The sequence below is a fragment of the Astatotilapia calliptera genome, chromosome 18 (assembly GCF_900246225.1).
Source record: "Astatotilapia calliptera chromosome 18, fAstCal1.2, whole genome shotgun sequence".
Taxonomy (NCBI): Eukaryota; Metazoa; Chordata; class Actinopteri; order Cichliformes; family Cichlidae; genus Astatotilapia; species Astatotilapia calliptera.
In genome coordinates, this window is record NC_039319.1 from 29,503,703 (window position 1) to 29,516,331 (window position 12,629).

A 12,629-nucleotide genomic window follows, 5' to 3' on the forward strand; every position below is an offset into this window, starting at 1 on the left:
GTGCGGTACGGATAAGGGCAAAGCAGCAACCTCAACAAAACAGAAGCCTAAAAAAAATGCAGTTCCTGCAATGGACATCTAAGAGTTTCAAAAGCAAGTCATTGAAAGGCGCAGCCTTAATTCATGGGTAATTTTTATATAACTTATCAGGTTGTTTATCAGTTTGTTTCTTAGCACTAATTAACTGTATGTGTGTCTGTGCAGAACAGGTGTACAGTTTATGTGTACAGTTTAGGTGTACAGCAAGCTAACCAAGCTTGTTAGCATTAGCGGATAGCTTGGCACTTTTATCCAAATATGACAATTTGTGGTTCCGAAAAAATGAAAATGGATTTGGCAAAAATGATACAAATGAATGTCTTCTGACATCTCTGTCCACCTCTCCCTGTCCTGCCCAGTGGTCCGTCTATATCCGAGCTGCAGTGCGCAAAGAGAAAGGACTCCCTATCCTGGTGGAGTTACTGAGGATAGACAATGATAGGGTCGTTTGTGCTGTGGCTACAGCCCTGAGAAACATGGCTCTGGACATCAGGAACAAGGAGCTAATTGGTGAGTAGCCACACTCGCCCCCACCTGTTCATACAAACAAATCTACACAGTCTGAAAAAGATGACGGGGTAAACAAACCTTCGAGAGCAAAAACACACTCTGACAGTGGAGAAGAATAACATCTTTATGGTCTTTTTCTGGATATTAGGGAGTAATTAAAAATAAATTTCTCTGTAGACTAGTTATCTTCACGCACTGAGAGAATTACTCCCCTGCTTCAGTACATCCTTATGATATTGGTTTCTGCAGACATGTTTAAATGTCATGTTTAGCATCTATAAAAGTTGCAAAAATATTACATAGTGCATCATTGGTCTTTAAATTTGTTTCTACTTTGTAAGCAGAAGGTAGTGTTTCTTGGACTGATCGTTTACTGCTACGTGTTCCCTTTGAGACTAGGTGATGTCTGTAATAACTCTGCTTTTCTACTGGTCCCCATAGCAACCACCACATGTTTCCTTCCACTTATTCCCTGATGCTGAGCGTCTGATGGTCGATGTGATGTTTCTCTGTGTGAATGCAAGCGTCCATGTGCAGGCTGTAATGTTAACTTTTCTGCCGTGCTGCCATGGGGCATGCAGGTATATTGTGATAGGACACATTGCTTTCCCCTCAGCCATGTTGTGTGATGTGCTTCTAATGCAGTTTATCATGTAAACACATGTGTAGCTGAGGCCTCAGAGCTGTCAGCAGCAGATATTAATAGCATCTGCAGTGAAAGGTTTGCTTTGAGCCAACTAACGCAGACGTTCACTTCCCAGTGTGTTTATATCTTTGTAATTATAGCGGTATCAATCATGATAATTAAAAAAAAATCAGAGACACGCACATCAGAATGTTAAACCAATCCAGTGCCAGTACAGTTACACAGTTCATGACAGCTTATCACTTTACTGCAGCATCAGCTTATCCACGCACTTTACAGCTGAGCGCGGTGAGTAACAATAACTAGCACTAACAATATTCACTCTTCTGCTTCTGCAGGTGCTCTTCTCACACGCAATGAGAGAATCACTTCCCACAATAAACAAGCTGAGTTAGTGAGTCACTGACACAGGCGTAGTTACGGTGTTGAATCACCGGGGACCAGTGAACTGTTGGGGGTTTAATTTTATTGTGATTTGTTTTCTGTGCCCTGTGCATTGGCTCACAGCTGTTCTTTTCTTTGTCTAGTTTTACTTTAAAGTTTGTAGCTGGCCTTGTTGAATTGCTGCGGTTTAATGATCTGTTTTTAGATGTTCAGTGATATTTCTACTCTAGTATTTTCTTCTTTCTTCTTCTCTTTTCACTGTTTGGATTATTGAAGATTGTCCCTCCAAAATGAATTAAAGGAATTAATTAAAAATAAATAAAGTATAATAAATAAATACACAGGAAATGTCTTTCGTGTTAGTCTTTTTCTACCTGGTCAAATTAGAGAGCAGAAAAGCATCTGTAGTCCGTGTTCTGGGGAGTTTCCGTCTAGCTGTGATATTTAGTTGCAATACCTGCAGTACCTCCAGGTGCAGCCTTATTTCCTAAGGTGTCGCCACAGCTGATGGAGCCATAAAATTAAAAAAAAAACAAAACAATTAAATATAATTAAAATGATTCTGTGACAATAGGAAACTCCTTTTTACAGTCTAGCCTTTTTCGTTTTTTCTCTGTTGATCTCAGCGTTTTTTCTTAACAATAATTTGAGCAGTGAAAATGACTGATGAATCTTTCCAGTACTGCAATTTTGTGGCAGTAGCTAAATCAGTGTGTTTATGTGGTTCTTATCTACCCTTAACTTCAGTAATTGGTTATACCAGTTTATTTGTCGATTGCTTCGATTATCTAGAGATAATTGATTTTTTGATCTGTAAAATAGGAAAAGTTAGAAAAATCTGACCTGAGCCATTGTATTGCTTTCACTTAATTATCACTTAAAACTAAATGTGTATTTTAAAATAGTAGTAGTGCTTTGTGCTCACAGTTATCCATGTCTTCCAGCACATCATGCTTCAGATCATTTCTCTGCAGCAGTCATAGAAGTAGCTAGTATCACTGCAGTCACCTAGAGCAGCACTGCATCATCACTTGCTTTGCTGTATTGAAGAAATTGATCTGGATGTGGATAAAAATGTAAAGAGTTCTTCCTTTGCTCATGCTCCAAAAATTTGTCCAGTTAGGTTTTGCTTATTCTTGCTGGTCACATGGCCGTCCCTCAACGCTCCTGCTACGACGTAGAAATAGTAAAGTTTTATTGTAAATTAGTAACAGTTTCTTCTTATATATTATGTACAGCAGCAGTAAAACACATGTAGTCTGCATGCAAACTGTCAGTGAGTCATGACGTGCAACTACACCCCCAGCACCACCACCATTACCACCGCCGCCACCCCAGGGTGATGACCCAATCAGAATGGAGACCAGAGAGCAGAGCGGACAAGATTTCCTGACAGCAGTGTTCAGGTGTCATGGGAAATGTAGTCAGTCTGTGTGAGATCACGTGGTCATGTTTCCATCAGTGTCTGACAGCAGGCCTGCCAGGCTGCAATTTTACCTCAGTGGTAGTCAGCTCCAGCTTTCAGAAGCTTCTTTCTTTAAAAAACAAAACAAGGGAAGAAAAATATCTTGATATTTGTGACTTTTTTATTTTCCTGTGCTTTTTTAACTGACTTACAGCTGTTTCCACAATATATGCTGTACTATAGTAGAAATTACAGTGAAAGTAATGTGAAATTACACTAGATTTAAGTCTACTGTTAGCTTATAATGCATATGATTAAAGTTCAACACATTTTGGTAATTGTTCTACTGGGTAAATTTAGTAGAATATAATAAAACTGTCTTTGCTGCAAGTTTTGGGATTCTGAAAGTTCCCACATAATGTTTGATGAATATGTTAGAAGAACAGAATACATATTAATACTACATTTATTTTTTAGATGCAAATGTCTTCTACTGTTTCCCTTTTCCACATCAAACTTGGGTAATGTGCATGCTGGACCAGGGTCTGGTTTTCTTTACCAAACCTAATATTAACTGCTTTATTAAAACCAGTCTTTAGAATGGCCTTTACATTGGTTACACCTTTGTGTCTTCATGTGAATGCACTCAAAGTAGGTATTTTGCCTAGGAGTAGGCATCGTCTTGCAGATTTTTTTTTTATATGCAGCAGGTACAGGTGATTTCAGAAACAATGAAATAAGAAAATTGTTAGACTTGTACAGTCGAGACAAAAACTTTGAGCATTCTACCTTGATAGCAAAAATAAAAGCAGCTCTGATGTAAGCAAAGCAAAGAAATCAGTTTCAACATTAGTTTAGTGCAGAGCATCAGGATTGTTGTTCTTGTGGAGGAATTGTTTAAGGTGAAGGAGCTGTGCAACTTCAACAAATTGAATTGAATCCTCTTAATAAGTTATAGGCTTTCTGTCCCTCCTGTGTGAAAGTCTTTACTTTGTAAAGTCAACACAACAATATTGTAAGTTCGTTGCATTGTTAGAAGCTGGACAGAGCTGGCCCCATACCTGCTTCTGACTAAGTGCAGGATTTAAACCCAGTTTTAGCAGGAAGAGGGCTGGCTGGCAGTAACTGGCTAACTATTTGGTTACAAACTTGCATATAAAAAGTAAAGTTTTGATCAATTCAAGGCCTGGCATAAGTCAGTTTATTTTTAATTACTCCCTAAGTCAACCCATCCATAACACCTATTGTTGGGGAACTGGAGCTCATCCCAGCTAATAATGGGCTAACAGAGAAAGACAGTGTAGAATCATCAGTTAACCTAAAATGCAGGTTTTTGGACTGTGGGAGGAAGTCAGAGTACCTGGAGAAAATCCACACAAGCACACAAAGAACACACAAACTCCACACAGAAGCTCCACAAAATGTTTGTTTCGCTCCCATTCCTACATTTTTTTGTATCTTCTTCATATATTATTCACCTCACCCGTACTTTCCCTGTCACTCTCACCCACCAAAGGTAAATATGCCATGAGGGACCTGGTGCACCGTTTGCCTGGAGGCAGCAACAACAACAACAGCAGTGGTGGGGGAGGAGGCGGAGGGGGTGGCACCAACAGCAACAGCGGGCTGGTGGGGAAGACCATGTCGGATGACACCATCACGGCTATCTGCTGCGCGCTGCATGAGGTCATCACCAAGAACATGGAGAACACCAAAGCCCTGAGGGACGCTGGCGGCATCGAGAAGCTCATTGGCATCGCCCGCAGCAAGGGAGACAAGTAAGCCGAATGGGAAGACGATGCCATGTTGATGAGGGGGTAAACTAAAAGGATGCGGAGGTGACGATAAAAACGGTAGAAATGATCTAACTAGTCAAGGTTGTGAGGAGGCACCAACACTTTGTATCGTCTTATAGTTTTTTATACGCTGATCACATTTTAAATCACAAGATGCGAACAGGTGGACTGATCAAAAGGATAAGAAAGGAGTAGGAATATAGATGTGTATTGGTGTGAAGGGGCTCAGAGCTGAGACAGGAGAGAAGGTTTACAGAGGCTGTGTGATTGTTTTTCTTAGTGCTGTGAGTCATCAGTCAAAGCAACAGAAAATAAGATCCAGCTAAAGTTTGGCCAGTCTGTACCCTGTGCGCTCCCTGCATAGTCTGTTTACCCACACACCTACATTGTTTTTATTGGACAGTCTATAAAGAGAGAGAACACAGAGGCGCAGAGCAAGGAGTATAATTTTAACTTGTTTAACTTGCTACAACGAAACATATTTACCGTCCACATCTTACAGTGCTTGCAGCTTGTGCTGTAGTAACTACTTTGCTCTATGTGAGGCTTTTGTTTGTTATATTACAGTACTGTGCACTAAAGCAATACAAATTATTTAATTTAAAGGTATTCATTCTATTTAAAGGATTTAAAGGTAGCATCTATAAAACTGAAGATCCAGCCATGGAAGTTTCCCATTGCTACAAATCCTCGAATTTGCCAGACTTGTCAAGATTACGTTTAGCTGCTGCCTTTTTGAGGTTTCTCACGAAATGTCGTGTACAATGCTCAAAAGCTGTCTGCTATGTTGGAAATTATAGAAACAGGAAAACCAGGGAAAAACCATTTAGCAGTGGTTGCTGGAAGCTGCTGGCTGTCGCCGAGTCGTAGCTGAATCATTCAGGATTGCTTCATCCAGACTACGATGACCTGGATGACTGAGAACCTCCATCCAGCTCTAACTATAATCTTTATCAAATAAGAAACTGTTACGCCTGATCTTAAAAGTAGAGAGGGTGTCTGTCTCTGAAATGCAAACTGGGAGCTGGTTCTACAGAAGAGGGGCCTGAAAGCTGAAGGTTCTACTCTGGTTCTACTTCCTAAAAGTAGAATTGAAGGCTTTTTAAGTAACTGTTGTTAGATATCTTAAGCTGGGTATCATCTGCATAGAAACAAATGTATGCTATGCCTGCTAATAATAATTGCCTAAGGGAATGTAAATAGAAATGGTCCCAGCACAGAACCCTGTGGAACTCACCAGATGATCAGTTAGCTGTTTTACAATGACTCATTCAAGAATTGTTGAAAAGAAGGTTGGAGATATACATGCGCATTGATAAAGATGGATGATATTTATGATTGAAACATTAATAAATGGTAGGACGTATTTGAGCAGTCTAGTAGAAATGGGGTTTAATAGTCACGTTGATGGTTATTATTGTAGTTAACCAAGAAAGATTAATTGGAGAGAAATAATTTAAGTAAAGTTTAAGTTTTAGAAGTTGCGCTATATAATGATGCATCTGTGGGATAGTTGTGAACAATCGGCTTCTTTAATAACCAAATATTATTTTAAATGTCACTGAAATGTGTGGCATTTGCTTTGTATATGGCTTTGCATTTACACAGATTTGGTAAATGGTATTTATATAGCACTTTTAATAGTCCCTAAGGACCCCAAAGCGCTTTACATATCCAGTCATCCACCCATTCACACACACATTCACACACTGGTGATGGCAAGCTACGTTGTAGCCACAGCCACCCTGGGGCGCACTGACAGAGGCGAGGCTGCCGGACACTGGCGCCACCGGGCCCTCTGACCACCACCAGTAGGCAACGGGTGAAGTGTCTTGCCCAAGGACACAACGACCGAGACTGTCCGAGCCGGGGCTCGAACCGGCAACCTTCCGATTACAAGGCGAACTCCCAACTCTTGAGCCATGATCGCCCCATTGTTTGCATTATAGCTATTGTTAGATTTGTTAACATTAGCAACCTTCATTCCATGCCACTGGCCTGTGCAGACTGTGTTGCAGAATAGTATACAGCTCTTCATTTTCTCTTTCAAAATACTAAAGAAGTCTGCTGGTCTGTGTGTCTGCTTTTTGTCTTACTGTCTACAAATACTCGCTAACAAATAGTCAAGCGTAGGGCTGAACGATTATGGAAAATAATCTAATTGCGATTTTTTTGCCCCAATATTGCGATTGCGATGCGATATGCGATTATTTTTTTAAGGTCTTTGTCTTCTGTATTATTAAACAAAGACAAGCAATACATCATATAGTATGGCCAATACTATATTACATTAATTTTAAACTGTTCTTTCCTGGAAGACAGACCTCTGTTATGATGACATGAGGTGATGCATGAATTGATGACTGACATTTTTATTTAACTTCTTCAATCACAACAGTATATTTGAACATACACAATAGTTTATTTTTAGCTTACAAACATCTGAGCATAAAGTGCTGACAAGGAACCCTGGTGTAAACATTAAAATGAAAGTCAGTACAATGTGCAGATTGCAGAAATATACATAAAAAAAATCAGTGGCTTTACCACACTCAGTTTTTCGACATCTGTGAACTACTAGACAGTCATTCAATTAAAAAATAATATTAAATAAATAAAACTAATAAATAAAAAATACACACATCTTACTGATCTTTGCAGTCAGTAACATTACACATAAAGTGCAAACATAATAGCAATTGTATACAATTGCTATTATGTTAACACACACACAAACACGCCTTTAAAATTTAAAGGCGTGAAATTGGACGGTCTAGTTCTGATTAGCGTCACCGCTGTCTCGGTGGAGTTTAATAAACTCGGCCGTCTGCTTCTTGCTATCTAAAATATAACCAGACACTGGTGTAAATTCTCGACTGTCTCATACTTCTGTTTAATAAGTTTTCTGTTTGACGTTTAGTCAGCTGTGTGAAAACCAAGGAGGAACCCACCCGGGGGATTAATAAAGTTTTATTTTATCTAATCTAATAACTTTAATCTCAGCCAAACCGATTTACTCACGAACAAACAAAACACTGAAAAAAGCCCAACAATAACATTTTTAGGTTGTCTAAGTGACTTATATATTACGTTTAACCCGAGCAGCGAAACTCCGCGGTGATCTGAAAATGATGTGCCGGGAGTTGTGCCGTTCTCGGCCGCATCAGTAACCCTCGAGCTCCCGGCTAGCTGTCGAGCTGGTGGGTAGCAGACGCCTCTGAAAACGTCGAAGCACTTTTGCAAATATGGGATATCTTGATAAACCGAGCAGATATTCGATGTTTACACAACTACTTTCTCGCCTGAAAATATGTTAAAAGTTTATTTTGTGACCCAGAAAGATTAGTATGAGTAATTTTAAAACTTAGTAGCGGCCGCCATTGCTGGAAACTGGAGTTTGGCTGGGCCGCGCTATGAATTCTGGGATATGGTAGTAATTTGGACAGCCTTCGGCACGTCGCTGTGACGTAATCGGTCTACAAATGCGGCCTCAGGAGGATGCAGCCCATGAATTTGGACATGTCCAGAGTATAATCGCAGCCTTTGCGGTTAGAAAATTGCACTTGATCATGTCGCAATATTATCGCAAATGCGATATATCGTTCAGCCCTAGTCAAGCGTTAGCAAAACTTGAAAAAGTGCAACAAGCATTTTTAAGAATTTGCTCGTTGATGTTCTTGTCTCATTTTCTAAGGCTGAAGCTGTGCGTAGTGGCTATTGGTTGCATAATATCTTAAAATCAGCAATGAATTAAATCTTATTTTTTTCTGTCTTGATGCATGCTTAATCATCCAGGTAAGCAAATCCCAAAAGGTTGATTTTGTTCATCTGGACGTAGCGTTTTCAGTGGGAGAAACATTTAATCAATTATCTGCATTTTGGTACGTCTTTCGCCATCTCACAATGCTGTGATTGCAGCCATTCCCCAACTCTGTGAATAGTACAGAATTTTCATATTAATGATCAAGAGACTGACCTCCCAGCCCATTGTTCATTCAGTGGTTTTTAGTTTCAGTCATTGTGAAAATGTACTGTTTATAAGATTGGGGAAACCTGCAGTCAGCTGAGACTGAAGAAGTCACTTGAATGAGTGACGGAACGTTTCTCCCACTGAAAACGCTACGTCCAGATGAACAGAACCTTTTGGGAGTTATTTTTATCAGTTGTTGCCAGCTAAGAGAGGAAGCAGTGCTTAAACATCTAGTCAAATAGTTAGGCACATCCCTAATGCAATTAGATATATGATTTAAAAGCGGTCCCTAGGAAACCAGAAGTTCAAAGAGTGGGAGTTCTCAAAGTTAAAATTCCTAGATGACAGCTACTGACATCTGCTAAGTTGGTTTTAGCAGCAGGTCAGCTGTGTTATGATTAGATTTTGGCACTGAGGAATGACTAAAGTGCAGACAAAGATTACAGATAAAAGCGAGTGAATATGGATATAGATAATATGATGTAGCATAACTTCAGCTGTAATTTTAGCTCACTTTTGTTCTAACTGCATATCGTATACATTTCTAATTTTTGTCATGTAGAAAAAATGTTGCACCTGCTGTGTGCTTTTTCTGTTTTGTTTATGTCTATATCCTAACATGGCATTCAATTCTCCATGATAGATAACAGGCTAAAACGAATTAGTAGTGTGTTTATTATTAGACTCACATTTAGATAAAATTACAGGTACCAGTTCAGTTGTCTTGTTCCTCAAAGAACAGTTTTCCAGTGTTCCCTATTTGTGTTGCTGAAATTACACAGCCCGCAATCTGAGAATCCAAAACAACAACATTATCAAAATGTCTCGAAGAAATAAAGTTTCATTTCCTACGCACTGATAATGCCATATGAGCCAATTAAACCCACAGTCATTAGTCACTTGGGGGAAACAGAATGAAATATTGGCTAATAAATCAATCAGAAAAACAATTATGCAATTTGTCCTATGAACATTTAAGTGGCACATCAGAGAAGATGAAGAAGATGTTTTCCTCGAAGGCTGCATGAGATGCTGATTTACATGCGCGTTTAGTGTCTCCATTTCGTGTATTTTTCTTTTTTATTCTGAACTGTGGTGTTTTTATAAAACGGCGTCTACCCAAACAGAGCAGAGGACGGTCGAGCTTTACGTTGTGTTTTTTTGTTTTCCTCTCTGCTGAATTCCCAGACATAGTCCCAAAGTGGTGAAAGCTGCATCTCAAGTCTTGAACAGCATGTGGCAATACAGAGACCTGCGCAGCCTCTATAAAAAGGTAAAGCCTCTGTACTCTGGGTATATAAATCCAGAATCTGTGCAATTACATGTAAAACCATTGCAAGGTAACTAAACACTGCCTCAAATCTTCTCCTCCTCATTTGCTTTCACTTTGGTCTCCCGCAGGACGGCTATTCCCAGTACCATTTTGTTGGCTCCTCCTCCACGATAGAGAGAGACAGACAGCGACCTTATTCTTCCTCTCGTACGCCCTCCATCTCTCCTGTGCGGACCTCGCCCAACAATCGATCAGGTGAGCCTACACATCCCCGTCTCCCATCTTCCCATTCATCACTCTTTCCACCAGTACAGTACAAACAAGCAGCGCTCCGATATATCTCAACTGTGCTTCAACCTTCACACTACAGTGACCACTGGTAAATTACTCCGCTGTCAAGGAAAATCCTTGCACTAAAAAAGTTTCCCGCCCTTGTGTTAAGTTAAGGTTTGACTAATAATAATGAGCATCTCCAAGGCCTCCGTGTTTCTGGGCTGATGGAGACACTTTGACAGTGATCACGTTGTGTAAGACACACAACCCTTGAAGAGCATTCATCGATACAGTTCATCCCGTGACAATGTAAAATGGGAGTGCCTCATATTTACTTATTTATCTAAGCTATCAATTGTTTATTGAGAAATTATAATGCTCTTAATAACATGCATTTGCATCTCCTCACTGTGCATGTGCTGCCTAAGCTTTCACATTAATGCGACAGCAATTACGTGGGTGGTGGAATTGCGGTTGAAAACATGTGAAGCCCGTTTGCTGCTTGCATAGATTGTCTGGGGCAGCTGTCAAAGTGTCCTTTCACAAGATACTAAATTCATTTCATCCATCGGCTTCTAAGTGTGACAGAAGAAGTGCCTAAAGTGCACAGAAGTGTGGATGTGTTTGAGAATATATTAGTGATGTGTTTAGTAGTGGAGTCAAAAACACTCTTAGCTCTTTTTTTCCTTTTTTATGGCCAATGTTGCATAATTAGTGCTGGGAGGTTTGGTTATAATATACATGCATCGCTCAGACACACACATCATACAAATAAAGTACAAAAATGTCACTTTCCACAACTGGAGCACAGTCTTCGTGGACTAGCTGTTACTATAAAAGGCAGCACACCAAAAACACTTGTTGGGAGATCCTGTTTAATGGCTTTAATTAGTGCAGGTGAAGCTGAGCTGCAGCTGCCTGCATCAGACTCAACCTGCCAAAGTGGCCACATGCTTCATACACAGCTTTAAAGCTTATAGTACAATTAGTAAAAAATACCCTTCCTATAGATTAAGCGTGAAATTTGCTATGACTAAAGCAGTTTTTCATATCTGGCTGTAAACATGTTTATATCATCTATAATGTGGCAGTCTATGAGGATTAACTATCATTTGGAGCCAGCCTCAAAGAGCAATTAAAGGAACTGTAGGTCAGCAGGAATCATCACCACAGCCAATATTCACAGCTCTCAATGTCACGTCTGCAACCTCAATTCCTCCATTTCCAGTGATTATGATTTTAAAATAACACCCAATGCATTTATGTCGCGCTTTTAGCGTTAAATTGCTCATATAGTCTTTAAATGTCTGCACCAGCGATTTAATGGGAATTAATAGAAACAGTGTCACAAGATTTGACAGAAAGCCAAATGTGTGAAGCTGTTTATGGAGGAGAAAGGCATCACAAAGTCAGTCATTAAGATCTCATTTAAATTGGTGTTCAGTTATAAAATCTGTTTAATCTCCTTTAACCAGTTGTTTCAATTATCATCCACTGTGTAGATGTGAGTTAGTCCTAGTGGACTGGACATGTTGGACTTTCAAACTTAGTACTTCCCCTCCCACCACAGATGTACCCATGGGTCATTTTCCCATTGTATTAATATTTTGGATGCCATTAACAGAGCTGGGCAGACAGTGGCTTAAAAATCTTATTATGTCAAGAAATAAATTAAAGTTTAGAGATACTGTGAGTTTTTGTTTTCAACAGGAAATATATTTTGTATTGGCTAATTCAAAACCACCTTATTACTTTTTTATGTAAAACTGTGAAAGCAGTTCACAAGAAATGCACAATTAGTATATTGCCTTCAAGTCAAATTTGGGCACAGCCTTTACTCACAGCCAGGGACAAAACATTTTAAATGAAAAATGAGATGATATTTTAGCATTTAATGAGCTTAAATGAACAATACAGGTTTCTTACAGGAGGGGAAATGAAGATAATAAAAAACCCTTTAAGAAGTTTCTTATATAATGCCCAATTTAATGGCAATCAGGTGTCGCAAGATTTCCCAGAAAGCCAAAAGTGGGAACCTGCTGATGGAGTCTGTGATCACAAAGTCAGTGAGGTTTATATGATGACCTTGACTGCCAAGTTTCATAGAAATCCACCCTGTAATATATAGAATATAGTCCTATTGTCATTCACAGAGCCAGGCAGCTACAGCTGCCAACTGTGAGCTAATGCATAATTCAAAAATAATTTCAAATGACTTCATGCAAGAGCATTTGAACATTTTTCACGTATTAGCCATCTACTTTTAAAAACAATAGCCAAGGCTGGATTTATGAGCCTTTCAGCTGACAAACCGGCAAAATAGAAATAAGTAT

General features: G+C 39.4%; 1 protein-coding gene across 10 annotated transcripts in view; it reads left to right on the forward strand.

Annotated features, from left to right (window-relative positions):
- Window positions 1–12,629, forward strand: part of ctnnd2b (catenin (cadherin-associated protein), delta 2b) — a 240,231-nt gene that overhangs the window by 219,594 nt on the left and 8,008 nt on the right. For 7 of the 10 annotated variants that reach the window (XM_026149115.1, XM_026149114.1, XM_026149116.1 and 4 more), the window contains 4 exons: window positions 399–549; window positions 4,501–4,762; window positions 9,930–10,023; window positions 10,152–10,278. In XM_026149115.1, the coding sequence (XP_026004900.1) occupies window positions 399–549; window positions 4,501–4,762; window positions 9,930–10,023; window positions 10,152–10,278 (634 nt within the window). The remainder of the gene's footprint in view (window positions 1–398; window positions 550–4,500; window positions 4,763–9,929; window positions 10,024–10,151; window positions 10,279–12,629) is intronic. The other 3 variants (XM_026149118.1, XM_026149120.1, XM_026149123.1) reach the window with 1 other exon arrangement.